This window comes from Oncorhynchus tshawytscha, linkage group LG06 (assembly GCF_018296145.1).
Source record: "Oncorhynchus tshawytscha isolate Ot180627B linkage group LG06, Otsh_v2.0, whole genome shotgun sequence".
Taxonomy (NCBI): domain Eukaryota; kingdom Metazoa; phylum Chordata; class Actinopteri; order Salmoniformes; family Salmonidae; genus Oncorhynchus; species Oncorhynchus tshawytscha.
Window position 1 is genome coordinate 61,481,595 of NC_056434.1, and position 17,274 is coordinate 61,498,868.

General features: G+C 43.0%; 1 protein-coding gene across 3 annotated transcripts; it reads left to right on the forward strand.

Annotated features, from left to right (window-relative positions):
* The first annotated feature begins 1,683 nt into the window (after positions 1-1,683).
* On the forward strand, positions 1,684-11,608 carry LOC112252830 (cdc42 effector protein 3). Of its 3 annotated transcripts, XM_024424475.2 has the most exons (3): positions 1,684-2,268; positions 9,490-9,554; positions 9,795-11,608. In XM_024424475.2, exon 3 carries the CDS (start codon positions 10,056-10,058, stop codon positions 11,088-11,090), a length of 1,035 nt encoding a protein of 344 aa, XP_024280243.1. In that variant the 5' UTR covers positions 1,684-2,268; positions 9,490-9,554; positions 9,795-10,055; the 3' UTR covers positions 11,091-11,608. The 3 variants fall into 3 exon arrangements, with proteins under 3 accessions (XP_024280243.1, XP_024280244.1, XP_024280242.1); XM_024424476.2 differs by lacking the exon at positions 9,490-9,554 and having other exon boundaries at positions 1,684-2,280; XM_024424474.2 differs by lacking the exon at positions 9,490-9,554.
* Positions 11,609-17,274: the final 5,666 nt, after the last annotated feature.

The following is a 17,274-nucleotide window of genomic DNA, read 5'->3' on the forward strand; positions in this document are numbered from 1 at the left end:
GGTTGAGAGCTTCACGTTCCTTGGTGTCCATTTCACCAACAAACTATCATGGTCCAAACACACCAAGACAGTCGTGAAGAGGGCACGACAAAGGCTATTCCACCTCAGGAGACTGAAAAGATTTAGCATGGGTCCTCAGATCCTCAAAGTTCTACAGCTGCATCATCGAAAGCATCCTGACGGGTTGCAACACTGCCTAGTATGGCAACTGCTCGGCCTCCGACCACAAGGCACCACAAAGGGTAGTGCGAACGGCCCAGTACATCACTGGGGCCAAGCTTCCTGCTTGCCAGGATCTCTATACCAGGCAGTGTCAGAGGAAGGCCCTAAAAGTTGTCAAAGACTCCAGCCACCCTAGTCATAGACTGTTCTCTCTGCTAGCGCATGGTAAACGGTACCGGAGCACCAAGTCTAGGTCCAAAAGACTTATTAACAGCTTCTACCCCCAAGCCATAAGACTCCTGAACAGCTAATTAAATGGCTACCCATAGTATTTGCATTGTCCCCCTCTTTTATGCTAGTGTTACTCTCTGGTATTTATCTATGCATAGTTACTTTAACTCTACAAACATGTACATATTACCTCAATTACCTCGATTAACCGGTGCCCCCGCACATTGACTCTGTACCGGTACCCCCTGTATATAGCCTCACTACTGTTATTTTACTGCTGCTATTTAACTTTTTTTTTAAGTTAAGAAAAATAAGTGGTAAGGGCTTGTAAGTAAGCATTTCACTGTAAGGTCTACAGCTGCTGTATTCGGCGCATGTGACTAATGTTATTTGATTTGATTAGGGCGAGTGAGTTATCAATGTCAAATTTACTTGAGCGGAGGAGTGGGAATTTTGTGATCTGTCCTACATTGAACATGACAGGATTACTCTTAGTATAGAATTTGGACATGTGAGGACACCCACTCACTACTTTCCCCCAACATAAACACAGGCATAAACAGGAGGCGGCTATCACTCACTCTTTATCCCCCGTCTCTCTCCTCCTCTCATTCTCTCTCTAACCCCCCCCCAACGTCACAACAGAGCAGCAGTGGTTACCAAGGTGATCGTTTTTTGGGGGCAAGAATAGCAGCAGAGCGCTGCAAAATACCTCTTAATTTGTGAAGCACAGTTTCCCTATGTCCTTGAGGGCATCAGGTTAGAGGGTTTACAATGCGACAAGAAGATTATGTGAACATCATTGTCCTTTTCACCTAGCCACTGTGAAAAGGGACAATAAAACACACACACACATTTCAATTGGGTATATGGGGATCCCACCAGGGGAGCAGTTTAACAAAAGTATGTCATGTGTTGTCTGGTAGCCAATTAATAACTGTCCTCTGGATCACTGCAGTCCCGCAGAGTCCTGTAGGATTTAGCCTCCTCAACCATGTAGGAAACAGAGAAAACGTTTGGAAGAACATAAAGCATACTGTGCTATGCGGTACAAAGGAGCGAGCCAGAATGTGAATGAATGTGCCGGTCTGAAAATAGTCAAGGGAAATGGTGGGAGAATGAGTGCCTCAATGTATTTTATGAGAGCGAGACCTTGAATACAGTGTCTGCTGTATGCCCACTAGGTTTACAGAACAGATTGGATCAGATCAAGGCAGAGAGAGTAAAGAGGAGAGAGGGAGAGGAGAGAGTGGGAAACTGAGTGAGAGAGCAAAAGAGAGAGAGAGAGAGAGAGAGAGAGAGGCAGAGAACAGACCGTTTAAAACAGCACTGTTTCGGGAAAGGAGGGACGTCCAGCGCAGCAGCAGAGGCAGCATACTGATCCTCCAACCAGCTGCTGAGCAGACCTCCAGAGCGCCAGACCTCACCCTCAGCCTGACCTCTCTCCACCCCAGCAGATAGCTGCCCGCTGACGGAAGAGAGAGCAAGAGACACACCAGGGAAAAGGAGAGGATCTCACTCACCCGTTCAAAACCGCCTCAAGCTGTGGCTAGGGGAGCAGACAGACAGACACCGGTGCTGTAGGCAGCGGTGAGAGATGGTTAGGAGGAGGAGACTACAGCTCCAGAGTGGAATAGCTAGATCGAACCTGAGAGGAATTCCAAAAACAGCTGTCCGGCAGACATCCCTCCCGAGAGCAAGTGGCGAGAGCAGGGTGGCCCCAGGGCAGAGACAGTAGTCAGTCTGACCCAGTGAGTTTGGGAACCACACGCCACACACACCTCTTTAGCAGTCAGCACTAGGACTGCAGACCTTCAGGAGGGCAGTGGACACCTTTTGGCAGGAACCAGGAGCTTATCCCAGGAATTACACAAGGTGAGGGAAAGGGTGAGCAATGTTTAAGACTTGTTAGTGTGTAATGGGTGTAGAATATCTCTGGCATCGCATCATGTACAGTGATTTGGTACATTATGGTAAAACCTTCAATGAGACTAAGTATTCAAAGGGACAATGTTGCTGTTAGCGTGTGTCTCTGTGGTTCAACACTGTTGAATGTGATAATTAGTGTTCAGTTATGGATATAAAGAGTGCAGGGGTATTTTACATTACAAGGGGTGAGCAGTTCGGGGAAACCTGACACCACTTCTTTCTTTCCTAGAGGGGACATTTTAAGCCAGGCAACACACTTCTGACATGTTGAGCTTTGCGTTAATCTCCCGAGTGAACAGATTTTATTTTTAGGTTCTCGCAAGGTTTTTTGAGGGGTTTTTGGAGTGGCTCATCAGACTGCACTCATCGCATTGCCAGTGAGTGGTTGTGTTGTCATTCCCTTCATGTCTTTTCTGCTTTGATATGGTTTCCTGCCCGGCCCTGCCAAGGACAACTGGGCAGAACCCACGCTAGCGGGTGGCACGGGGGGTAAACGCTGACAGCTGGGGTGGGGAGTTACAGAGGAGGGGAGAATCAGACAGAACAAACACACCACCCTGCCATTCTATTACACTCCCACCACAGCCACATCCAGGCCCCAAGAGGAACAACTGCCTGTAATTGAGGTTTCTTTATGTAACAGAAACAGCTCAGACCAAGTCTTCTTAGGGCTACCATTACCCTCTGCGGTGGTATGCCCTAGTTCTTTTTTAAATTGCGGGCGAAAAGAAAGGGGACAATCTATTCATGGTCATGTCAGAATTTAAGGGGTTAAAGGTTAGAGTTTAAAATATGAACACGGGCTATAACCTCCTAGCCCAACATACATACAGTACATCAAAATATAACTGTGTTTTTACAAAACCATATGTTCATGTTCAGCGACCATGGAATCCCTAAAAACCTTAATATCCCACTAATGCTAGTATGAGACAAACATTTGCTTGAAGGAAGGATTGTGATGGTTCCTTTTTTTTGAAGAACGGTAATGGATAAAATAGGTCAAATTGTGAGCCGAAGTGTGTGCTGCTTCAATGCTTAATGTAGGCCTTTCTAGGTTCATTTCTGTGTACAGTGAGAACAAACTATAAAGTGTCATCATGGGCACTTGTTTAGAATACAGCACACTTACTTACACAAGCTCTAATAATAAGCTGACGGGGATAGTCAAAACAGCCGGTTGTGAAGAGATGAGAGACGGTTGTCCATAACCGGACCCCACGGCCCTCATCCAAAATCATCTGTCCATTACCCAAAACCCTCAGCGCTTCCCTAGTCTACTACAACCCTCTCTGCTTACAATAGCTAATCCCCTTAACTGGACCTTGCTTTGCATTACATGGAACTCCCCATGTCTGTAACGAACCCAATGCTGTCCTTAGAGGCTGGAACGGCTCCAGCTCCCCCATCATGCCTGCACAGATACATACAGCCGACCCAATGACACATTAGCTTTATTCGCCACTCTCGATGATTGGACCGGTGCTCAGCAACCACTTGGGAGGAAGGCGCCAGCAGATCGCCCCCCACCCCTCCCCTCCTTCCCCGGAGGTGTAAATGAAAACCCTTGACCGCATTCTGCAGTGGCGTCGCGGCGGGCCCAGGGCTGGCAACGAACATTCGCTGCTTTCGCTGCTCCTCTTGGGCTCCGGTCCAAAAGTACAGTGTGAATCTGGTCTTGAGTAGGAGTTAGACCAGTACGCACCTCCTCAACAATTTCACAACCAGTAAAAGTTCCAGTTTAAATATTTATATCAGATATTTTTTGCTTTTTATACAGCTTGCGTCCTCTATTAGTTATCCTGTCAGAATAACATTTTTAATAAAAAATATATAAATATTATCCCCTCTTTGTTTTTTTTTTATATACATACACACATTTACATACATGCTTTTTTTTTGCACAGTTACAGTACAGTACACATAGTTTTTTATATACACACACATTTTGGATAGTTAGTACTTAGACATGTATATAGTGTTTCCAGTAATAACTTGCCGATCATGAGCTTTTTAAACCCAGCCCTCTGATACTCTTAGCAACATCTGCAGAGCTGAAATTGTCGTATGCTTCATATATATAACATTCCGTCGGTTGCAAGAGTTTTGTATAATAATTTCACATTGGAAAAACTCTGTGTTGAATCAAGCATTGTTTTGGATATCAGTACATACGCCATGTGTCATATATATATATATATTTATAACAGTTGGCGTCCGCTATTAGTTATCCTCTCAGAAAAACAGAGTTAGCTGACTGAGCTGAATACCACTTCCTTTTTAATTAACTAGTGGCCTCTGACATTCCAATCATGCCTGCCAAATGCAGCCAAACTCCATTCCGCCACCAGAATGATCCGTTTGAAGGTCATCCGCTTTCTGTACACCAGCTGACATTTCATGGGCAACGGCTGTTGACCTTGATTTAGATGCATAACGGATGTCTCTCTATGCTATCGGATGTCTCTCTAGCTATACTATCAATAGCATAACTCTGTAGAAATCTTCCACCCGAGCCAAATTCCCCATCTCTGGACTAGAGGGAATTTGGCTAGGATGAGGAAATCTATATAGGGACTATACAGCTGATTACAACAGCAACAAAAAACACAGTCATCCATCATAATGCTATGGATTTCCCATGACACTTGAGAATAGCGGATCTGTATTCCATCCGCACAGACCCAGCAGGTGGTCTGGCTCTGATGCTAGGGCAGTCCAATAATCAATACGTGTGTCAGACTGTAGCTGCCTAAGCCAGTGACCGTCTGCAGTTTGGGAAGGTATTATAAGGCAGGTAACGCGGCTGCAGTCACAGCACAGAGTACATACATTGGAAGGAGCCCATGAGAGGAAGGGTTTAGGATTTGGAGGTTTGCTTTTCTCCGACTTCCTATCGGAACCCAGCCGCAGTGGGCCTTAGCTGTCAAGGTCAACTGAGAAAGAGCAGTACGGAGAGAGGAAGAGAGAGAGAGAGAGGGAGACGGGAAAAGGAGTCAGATGCTATGCGAGGCAGGGGATCTTTGTTTTCTTTTCTGTCCCATTAAAAAAGAAACACTGCAGGACTCTTTTAAGCGGTCTGTTATTCCTCTTTCTCTCTTTCTCAATCTCTCCCTGTCAGACGCACAGCGAACAAACACATGGCGCGTGTTCAAACCTTCTTGCTATCTCTCCTGAGCCCAGTCAAGCACCTCATACAAACACTTACACTCACTCCAACACTAACATGCACAAGGCCCCTTAAGAGAGCGGTGTTGCCATTCAGACCCACTCACACATATTCTGCATCCTTCCACCCTGCTTGTCAATTTATTTGTGTTGTAATGCCCAAGTGAGGACATTCTCTGAACCACTTCATTTAGCCTACCATATGTTCCGTTTTTTGGCACTTTGGTTTTGTATTGTTTGAGTAAGTAGGTCTTCCAATAATAATGTATGTATGACCATTGCTATATTAGACTTAAAAATGTAGCGGTGTCATGGGAAATGCAGATGCCAATTTTGTTCACTCAATGGGAAGTCAAATTATTTTTAGTACAGGAAACACTGATGTTATCATTTAGATGGGCAACGGTGATATTATCCTTCATTTAGTCTCGGCACCAAATGCCTCTGGTTGAAAAACACTACTGTGTCTGTCGTCTTCACAGTTATACAGGTATCCGGTCTGCAGCCCAGATAAACACCATGCCAAGTGTCCATGGCTGTCCCCACTAAACATGTACCATGGATAAATGTGAATTTGTGAATTTGTATTAGGATCCCCATTAGCTGACGCCGTAACATTAGCTAATCGTCCTGGGGTCCAACACCAATTAATAAGATATTACAAACAATTACAAATGAATACTTTACAAACATTTAACAAGTAGACAACACAGACGATTAAAATACCTGACAGTAAACACATTTAACATTCAGTTGATGCTTTCTATTTCCTGTCCAGTCATATGGTTTATCACATTAGATGTTCTTAAAAAGATTCTCGAAGGTGGATTTAGGAATATGGATTGGTAAAGGGTTCCATTCAGCTATGACTCTATATAAAACTGTAGATTTAAGGTGATTTGTCCTTGGCTTGGGTTGTCTTAGATGCCCTGAATTTACCTGTCTAGTTTGGTGGTTATGCGTGTTGCTAGTATGTACTAACTGGCCTGAAAAATACTGTCTTTTTTTTAAAATATAACATTCCCAAAGAAAATCAGAATACTGGATATTCATTTGTTTTCAACGTGAAGCCATGAGAGATTGTGACGCATTTGGATAATATTCATATGGATAGAGCAATGAAGAGGTAATCTGGCAGCCCTGTTTTGAGCAATTTTGAGCTTTTTATATATATTTTTGCTGCAGACGACCATATAACTGGACAGTACTCAAAGTGTGATAGGACCAGGGATTGAATCACCTGATTCCGAGTGCTAGATGTTACATAATCTGAACATTTACTTGAAACAGAAATTCCCGTACCTATCTTAATGTTATTTATGTGTTCTGCCCACGATAAAGCTGCGTCCAACATGACAACTAGTAGTTTCATTTTTTTCACTTGGGGATCATCAGCAAGTTGGGGATCATCATCAAGCATATTTAAATTGGGGATCATCAGCAAGCATATATTTTGAACTCAATACATTTAGTTTTATAAACACCAATTTGTTCATATCAACCCACTCTGACACCATTCTTAGTTCACTACTCAGTACATCTGTTAGCTCCTTATATTCTGATGCTGCGATAAATATTGTAGAGTCATCAGCATACATGACCACTCTTGCTTTGTTCAATACTGAAGGTAAATCATTAGTAAAGCTAGAGTAGAGAAGTGGGCCTAGGCAGCTTCCTTGATTTGTACAGATGCAATGTTTTCCAATAATTTACTTGACACAGGCAGCAAGTTTAAAGGATGATTATTAGGACCAGTGAATGCAGATGTTTTATCCTTAGGTAGTGGAATAGCCTTGGACTCTTTCCAGACTTCTGGGCACACCCCATACATTTAGCACTTATTAAAAATATGAGAGATTGGGGTAGATATTTGGTAAGTTGTAACTCTAAGCAATATGGCATCAAGATTATCTGTACAAGGTGAATTGTCATCCGAAAGAGACAACAGCATCCGTTCCCCCTCTTCCCTTTCTACTTGGTGAAATTCAAACACGCATTGCCTCTCCTTCATGATCCAACCTTCACTAAGGGTATATGACATGGAGCCATTGTAACGCTCGTCGAAATGGGTAGACCAAGGCGCAGCGTGATTTGAGTTCATCATAATTTATTTGTGAACCAGCAACAAAACAATAAAGAGAAACAAACGAACGTACAGCCTTGTAGGGCTCAAAAGCAACAATACAAAAAACAAGATCCCACAAACAACAGGTGGGAAAAGGCTGCTTTAATATGATCCCCAATCAGAGACAACGATAGACAGCTGCCTCTGATTGGGAATCATACCAGGCCAACATAGAAATACAAAAACTAGACTACACATAGAAATAATAAACTAGAACACCCCCCCAGTCACGTCCTGACCTACTCCACCATAGAAAATAAAGGCTTTCTATGGTCAGGATGTGACAGCCATCAGTTGGAATCATAGAATTCCTCAACTTGTCCACTTTGCCTGTAAAATATTAATTAAAGCAGTTTGCGATGTCTTGTGGTTTTGTATTAATATACCTTCTGATTCAACAAAAGAGGAGGACATGTTCGAATTCCTAACCATAATAGCATTCAACGTTCTCCACAGTTTTCCCATCACACTTTACAACAGTATATCAATTTTGTGTCTATACAAGATTTCTTAATTTACAATAATTTGCTTATCAAACAGAGTGCCAGATTTATCTGCTGCTTTTTTGGCATCATAACATTCAATCATTATATTTCTCAGCTCATCACCAATCCATGGGGCACCGCTTGACCTCACAGTGCATTTTCTTAAAGGGGCATGCTTACCAGCTATACCCATGAACACAGTTGAAGTCGGAAGTTAACATAGACCTTGCCAAATACATTTAAACTCGGTTTCACAATTCCTGACGTTTAATCCTAGTAAAAATTCCCTGTTTTAGGTGAGTTAGTATCACCACTTAACTTTAAGAATGTGAAATGTCAGAACTATAGTAGAGAGAATGTAACGGCAGATTTCCTCTTCGTCCGAGGAGGAGTAAGGATCGGACCAAGATGCAGCGTTGTAAGTGTTCATGACGATATTTTAATAAATACAAATGAACACTCGAACAAAAACAATAAACAATAACGTGAAATCTACAAAAAAAACGAAACAGCACCGTGTGGCAACAAACACACACACGGAAAAAAACACCCACAAACCAACCCAGGCTACCTAAGTATGATTCTCAATCAGAGACAACAAACGACACCTGCCTCTGATTGAGAACCATACTAGGCCGAAACAGAAACCTAAACATAGATAAACAAACAGACTGCCCACCCCAACTCACGCCCTGACCATACTAAATAAAGACAAAACAAAGGAAATAAAGGTCAGAATGTGACAGAGAATGATTTATTTCAGCTTTTATTTCTTTCATCACATTACCAGTGGGTCAGAAGTTTACATACAGTCAATTTGTATTTGGTATACACTCAATTTGTATTTTTCCAATGACATGGTAAAAACATTTGGGCTGATTTCATGTTGAATTCACGTTAGTTTACAATCAAATGTAAATCAAAACTAGAGGTTGAACTGATGACTGCCCAGTGGGATGACTGGTATTTCAGTCAAAATTACGATTGAAACAGAACGTCCAGCTATCAAAGTAAAAACAAATAAGCATCTGCCTCCCCCTCTTTTAAAATCCTCCAATAATCCCCTGTAGCCCTCCTCCAACCGTTAGTTCTCCTAACTCCTCCCTTCCCTCTTTCTCTGCATCACTTCAACGCCCCCCTCTTTCCCTCTTGGTACGTGTCTGGGCAGTAGCCCTCTCCTCCATCGTCTGCCTTGCTCGGATCCTACTAAAGCCCTCTCACCTCTCTTCACCCAATCTGCTGTCCAGCTGTTCCATATTAGCACATGTAGGAGGAGGCAGCCTTGGGGGGGGTCTCGTAAGGACCTGAGCAGATGGGCCTGAGCCTGGGCTTCAGTTCACCAGGCCTTGCCCTCAAATCTCATATGGCCTTTATGCTCTCTAAATGCAGGGGGATGAGGGGAACTGGGGATGAAGACATTCCGTGTGTGTCCACGATTTATTTTGTCGTCTTGTGTAAGTAACTTTATATTGTTATTTGAATGGGGATTGACATGAAGTGTAGATCATCACTGACAGACCAGTTGGGATTCTAGGGAAGAAGTTGGAGAAATGTCTATGTATAAACATTCTATTGGAATGTAAAATGTAACATTGGCTCAAGCATCTTGGCACAACATACCCCAGATTTGACTAATAGACTGATAAACTGTGTATGTTTAGGGGAAAAACATTTTGTTCTCTTTCTTTCCTCAGAAATGTGTCTGGTTGACCTCATAGACAACACTGGTGAGAACTTGGACTCCTGATCAACTTGGATTTCCTGATTAATGACAGAAATATCAAAGCTATCTTCGGAGCAGCACAAGACAACACAGCCATTTCATTGAGAATGTAATTTCCTCATCTCCCCAGGGAGACCTTGTGTTCAGTGTGAAGTTCTTCACCAATCCTAAAGTTCCAGGATAGTCCTCCTCTTTGTCCTTTATCTCTCAGCTCTATTCAACAGTGACCACCATGCCTGCCAAAGCACCCATCTACCTGAAGTCCAAAAATAGCAAGAAAGGCAAGAAGTGTCGTCTGAGAGACATCCTGTCCCCAGACATGATCAGCCCACCGCTGGGGGACTTCCGCCACACCATCCACATCGGAAAAGGCGGTGAGAGGGACGCCTTCGGGGACATGTCCTTCCTCCAGGGAAAGTTTGAGCTCCTGCCTGGGAAAGGTGAGGTGTTCCGTCCGCAGTACAGCATCCACAACGAGTTCCTGCGGGCCAACAGCGCATCTGATGCCCAGTTTCCTGAGACACCCTCTCCCGTTCTAAAAAACGCCATCTCGCTCCCTTCAATTGGGGGTTGCCAGGCCCTCACCCTACCCCACCTCTCCACCGCTGTGTTCTCTATGCCCGCTATGGACCCCCTGGTGTGCATGGTAGGGCGGATCCCTACCTCTCCCCTGGGGAGCCCAGACGGGGCTGACATCCTGGAGATTGAAACCCTGTTGCGTTCCATCGAGGTCTTCAGCAGCGACCCGACCAGACATCCGACAGAAGTCACAACCAAACCAGACGTCCTGCTGGATCTGATAGAGAAACCAGAGAAGCCAAAGACAAAGAAAGTCTCCAAAAGTAATCATAAAAAGCACAATGGTGAAAACGGGTATGAAAAGCCTTCACCTACCTATTACATCAATGGCAACAGCAATGGTAATGGTGTCTTCAATGAAAACAGCAATGGCATCTTCAATAGTAACGAAGGCTTCAGCGGCAATGACAACCGCAATGGCTTTAGAAGCTTTAACAATGACATTACCCTCCGCTTCGAGAAAAAGCTCTCTGATTGCAATGGAGACTGGGTGGACAGGGACAGCGGGGTGGACGAGGGGCGCCTTTGCGACTTTGACTTTGAGTTCTCCAAGGACAAGAGCGTGTCACAGTATTCAATCTCCCACATCACCGGGTCTCTTCTGTCACTTGAACTCGATTTGGGCCCCTCCATTCTTGATGATGTACTCAACATCATGGGTGACCCCAAGGCAAAGAGCAGACCTTGAGCAATGCCAAAGCTGAAGAGGCGAAAGGGAAATACAGAACTTGAGAGAAGTATGAGAAAGGTCTCACAAACCTGTCAAGATACAGTCCATGGCATGTGGAGCGCTGCTTTATGTCCTTATTTTCAAAATAAGTTTCTAATTTAGCTTCTTGGAAGTCTCAATGCTTTTATTGTTTGTGCGTTGTGCCACCAGTATTAGGAGATGCATGTGCTATTGAATTACTACTAAACCAAAACCATTGTGCCTTTTATTTTGCAATTAAATTAAGATTAAAGGGTAGTTTAGTGTTCTTTTCCTGGCTTTTGCTGTAGATAAAAAAAAGGTTGCTTTGATACACAATCTAAAGCCCTGTTTCTCTGTAAATATAATGCATCTTGTGTGACTTTTAACATGTTTATCAAGGCACTGTTTTGTTTGTCACATGACCATTTTATTAACAAAACTACAAAGAATCCTATGCATAATATACAGTACTTGTGTTTTTATTAAATGGCATTAATAAATAAAAATGTGTCCTATTTCCCTCTACTTTTTTCAAAAGAGTGAAATAATATGTGATTGTGCAGTTGTATCATTGATGGTATGATACAGTATATTTCAGAGAAAATGACTGAGGTTTGAGAGTAAAAGATGGAGGAACTCAAAGTGAAGACGATAGGCCTACACAGTACAGTACACTTGGAAAGTGAGAAAGACGAGCAAAAAAAGCGAGAAGGCCTGAGAAGAGATGCGAAACGGAAACAGACACGAGAGAGTGGGAAAAAAAGAGAAGAACAGAATAGATTTCTTTCTCATCTTCTGGCATTCTTTACGTTCTGCTTCACTGCCCTGCGGTGGGAGCACTGGTGGGAGAGCACTCAACCAGGCGCCTGCTCCGTTTGTCTGCGTGCGGACGGGGACAAGCAGAGGAGGGGTCTTTAAAATTCCCTACATTCCAGGAACGGAGCACAAGGATCCAGGAGCGGTCATAAATCAGCTGTTTAGAGTTGTTGTGTAATGGGTTGTAAAAGTGTCTCACAAGACAGGCAAACTTTTTTTTTTGTTTCCGTGCAAAGAGATGGATTGCAGCTCTCCTCTGTCTTTGATCAAGAAGGTCAATTCCTGACCTGGCGGTGTTGAGGCAACATTCTGATTTGGCAATTGAAGTCGGAAGTTTACATAGACCTTAGCCAAATACATTTAAACTCAGTTTTTCACAATTCCTGACATTTAATCATTGTAAAAATTCCCTGTCTTAGGTCAGTTAGGGTCAGCAATTTATTTTAAGAATTTGAAATGTCAGAATAATAGTAGAGAGAGTGATTTATTTCAGCTTTTATTTCTTTCATCACATTCCCAGTGGGTCAGACACTCAATTTGTATTTGGTAGCATTGTCTTTAAATTGTTTAACTTGGGTCAAACATTTTGGGCAGCCTTCTACAAGCTTCCCACATTAAGTTCGGTGAAATCTGGCCCATTCCTCCCGACAGAGTTGGTGTAACGGAGTCAGGTTTGTAGGCCTCCTTGCTCACACAAACTTTTTCAGTTCTGCCCATACATTTTCTATGGAATTGAGGTCAGGGCTTTGTGATGGCCACTCCAATACCTTGACTTTGTTGTCCTTAAGCCGTTTTGCCACAAATTTGGAAGTATGCTTGAGGTAATTGTCCATTTGGAAGACCCATTTGCGACCAAGCTTTAACTTCCTGAATGATGTCTTGATATGTTGCTTCAATATATCCATAGAATTTTCCTTCCTCATGAAGCCATCTATTTTGTGAAGTGCACCATTCCCTCCTGCAGTAAAGCACCCCCACAGCATAATGCTGCCACCCCCGTGCTTCGTGGTTGGGATGGTGTTCTTCAGTTTGCAATCCTCCCTCTTTTTCCTCCAAACATAATGATGGTCATTATGGCCAAACAGTTCTATTTTTTTTTTATCAGAGGACATTTCTCCAAAAAGTAAGATCTTTGTCCCCATGTGCAGTTGCAAACTGTAGTCTGGCTTTTTTATGGCGGTTTTGGAGCAGTGGCTTCTTCCTTGCTGAGCGGCCTTTCAGGTTATGACAATATAGGACTCGTTTTACTGTGGATATAGATAATTTTGTACCTGTTTCCTCCAGCATCTTCACAGGGTCCTTTGCTGTTGTTCTGGGATTGATTTGCACTTTTCGCACCAAAGTACGTTCATCTCTAGAAGAGAGAATGTGTCTCCTTCCTGAACGGTATGATGGGTGCGTGGACCCATGGTGTTTATACTTGCGTACTATTGTTTGTACAGATGAACGTAGTACCTTCAGGTGTTTGGAAATTGCTCCCAAAGATGAACCAGACTTGTGGAGGTCCCCAATTTTTTTCTGAGGTCTTGGCTGATTTCTTTTGATTTCCCACGATGTCAAGCAACGAGGCACTGTGTTTGAAGGTAGGCCTTGAAATACATCCACAGATACCCCTCCAATTGACTCAAATGATGTCAATGAGCCTATCAGAAGCTTCTAAAACCATGACATAATTTTCTGTAAATTTCCAAGCTGTTTAAAGGCGCAGTCAACTTAGTGTATGTAAACTTCTGACCCACTGGAATTGTGACACAGTGAATTATAAGTGAAATAATCTGTCTGTAAACAATTGTTGGAACAATTACTTGTCATGCACAAAGTAGATGTCCTAACCAAAATTATAGTTTATTAACAAGACATTTTTGGAGATGTTGAAAAACAAGTTTGAAAAACAAGTTTGAATGACTCCAACCTAAGGGTATATAAACTTCCGACTTCAACTGTATGTGAACACTGCTGTTTACAAAAGGTGCTGTGGCTGCAGTATGGTGTGATATGTTGCATTCCTTTGAAAGTTAAAAGGCTTTGCGTCAGAACAAATAATTACCAGAGACTGATTTGACATCCTCAAATGGAAAATACTGAAAACATTTTAATTGTCTGTAATGTGTTATAAAAGGTGTGAGACATTCCATTTGTGTGTTTGTGGGATTGTTTAAGTTTGTTGTCTAGTTGTGAAGCCTTGTACAACTTCTGGTCTCGACCATGCTGCTAATCTTTCACTGAGGTGCTGGGTTAGGGCTGCCAATTGTCTTTTTGTCTTTCATCATACATGTTTGTTTAGTATGATTTATTTTTATTATAAATAAAAAGAAAAATCCCCTTTTTCTCCCCAATTTCGTGATATCCAATTACAGTCTTGTCCCATCGCTGTAACTCCCGTACAGACTCGGGAGATGCGAAGGTCAAGAACCATGCGTCCTCCGAACCACGCACTGCTTCTTGACACACTACTCGCTTAACCCGGAAGCCAGCTGCACCAATGTGTCAGAGGAAACACCATACAACTGGCTACCGAAGTCAGCATGCATACGCCTGGCCCGCCACAAGGAGTCGCTAGAGCACGATAGGACAAGAACATCCCAGCCGGCCAAACCCCCTCCTATCCTGGACAACGCACCATGGGTCTCCCTGTCACGGCCAGTTGCGACAGCCTGGGATCAAACCAGGGTCTGTAGTGACACTGTGATGCAGTGCCTTAAACTACTGCGCCACTCGGGAGGCCCAGTCAGATTTTTTTTTTAAATCTCAACTACAGGCCTCATATAGCCTGTACTGCCTGTCTCAATCCCCAAATTGCCAACTCTCTGTGCTGGTCTAGCGAAAAATCATGCAAGAAGAATAAATAATGCCATGGATTGTGCATATTTATATAGAAGGTAGAAAATAACCTTGTTGGCCTGTGTTTTATGACCGGGGCGTTTAGGGCCAAAGCAGGGCTGGATCAACCCAGGGTTACACTCTTCACTATCACAGCTGCTTTTCCTCAACCTCCATGTATGCTACAAAGTAAAGTAAAGAGAGATAGTCATGATCCAAATGGATACATTTAGCATGTGATACACCCACAGACATATAACTAAATAGAACAATATACCTACTTGTTTCTCTGACTCAATCTTGAATACACTGCCTGTTTTCCAGCTCAGACTCAAGTGCCTTTCAAATGCAATTACTATAAATGTTTGACCCAAACATAGTTATTTTCCATGTTTTCACCACACGGAGCCAGACAAACACAGTCATTATTGCTGGGGAAAAAGGGTGTGTTGTAATTGGTTTAGCCAGATTAGTGACACTCCAGAAGGATGGAGAGGTGACACAGGCGTCGACAGATTCTGCTCTACCTGGAGCTCTGTAATTGTCTGTTGGTCGCTTAACAAAAATAGCAAATACTTAAAGGCCCAATAAGGCCATTTTTATCTCAATATCAAATCATTTCTGGGTAACAATGAAGTACTTTATTGTGATTGTTTTCAATTAAAATGAGAAAAAATAGCAAGAGCAAAATTTCTCAAGCAAGAATTTTGCTAGGACTATCTAGGAATGGTCTGAGTAGGGAAGGAAAACTGAAAACTAGCTGTTATTGGCAGAGAGGTTTGGGACACTTTCTTATTGGTCCATTTACTAACTTAGCGCCTTGCGTTGTCACCAGGCAGGCCAGAACGCCATACCACCACGACAGGCTGAAATGTATTTTCAAACAGCTCTTACACTAAAAGGGCATTACCATAATTTTCACAATTTCATGGTATTATTCCAACCTCATAGTGTGGAAATATGTATAAAACGCAGGAAATCTATTTTTTTACTGCACTGGGCCTTTAATCACTCAATTCTATTTTCTGTGACTTTGGTGCCGTGGGTTGGCAACGTGGTGACAATAAGAAGCCTGGGGAAAAGGGAGGAATTAACTGGAAAAATATGTTTATTCACTTGCCCGTTACATGGTTTTCTAGTTGACTAACCAAGGTAACACACAAAGTAGTTTATAGCCATATTTTTTTTTACATAATGGAGGTATTAGTCATGTGTAGCTGGGCTCATGGATCAGTAAACATTCCCTCCTATGATAAGCCAAATATACTGGCTAAACTGGCTATTTGTTTTATGCATGCAAACATCCCATAATTCCTATGTAATGTGACATGTAAAACATTTACCGCTAAGCTTGTTTTCACAAAGAACGTTCTGGTTCATCACAACCGTTGATAAATCGTTTGTGGTTCTCAAGAAACTGCCTCTCGCTTCAAATACCCCAACAGAACATTTGAGATCATGGGAGTCCAGCTCTCTCCTGTTCCTGTTTCCTGGACTACGGTGAAGCTGTCAGGTTTCAGGATGAATAAGCTTTGGCCCGTGGGCCAGGTGTGCCAAAGAAAGCATAACTCAAACCAAGACAATTTTTTTTACACCACCTCTCAGACAGCCCAGAATAATGTGTGCAGTGTCTTTCACATAGAGGTGTTATTCTCAGAGTCCCTCATAGTGATATTTGCACTAGGTGAAAAGAGGGACATTTTTTAATACGACATTTCCCTGCTCTCTGGCATGCTGTGGAGACAGCAGAAGCATGGTAAGGAGGATAAAGGTCTTCTTGTTTTCCCCTCACACTGCTATGAACGCTTTCCAGCCATGCAGAAGGCAGGACAAGAAGAAATGTTTGAGACTACAACTAGGCCTATCTTGATAATAAATATGAGCGTTAATTGTTATTGCGTAAGAAAGAGATATCATTTCTTGTGGAGGGAATGCCAGGTTTGATGCTTGGATTAAGCCATCGGGACCAGGGTTAATGAGGGGAGCTTTACGGAGACACTTTGGGATGCTTTGCACAGAAGCAGGGATTGTGTGTTCATCCCAAACCTGCTGAATCAGTTGCTTGGAATGGAACCCAGTTCACCTTAGACAGAGAAAAAAAACCCAGCAGAACGTTGAGTATTTACTTCACCTGAGGGGCGAATAAAATAGCAGGGGGAGAAAGTGACGCAGAGCAGACTACAAGCAGGCTCACATGCAGTTTGGTCTCCGGGGCATGCAAACGTCAGGTCTGCCGTGTTGACGGTTGTTTGCAGACCGTTTCCATGGTGAGGGAGATTTGTGTCTGCAGCATGTGAAGACGGAAGCTGAGGTGGGGGCAAAAGTCTAGGGTTGAAGCCCTGAACAGTGTCAGATTGGAGGGAGAATGATGGGTACAAGACGAGATCCAGACGTCATTCCAGTGTAGGACCTTTTTGTGCAGCCCTCCTCAGTACTCACAACCCATGTAAACATGTTTAGAACTGTTCACTTGCATGTGGTTAAAGGTCTATGTGACTGCTTTGAGAGGGAGAGTTTAATAATTGACGTTTCACCACTGCCTTTG

Bases quoted from the DNA above. Each gene is read 5' to 3' on its own strand.
- LOC112252830 (XM_024424476.2), top strand. From the start codon at position 10,056: ATGCCTGCCAAAGCACCCATCTACCTGAAGTCCAAAAATAGCAAGAAA.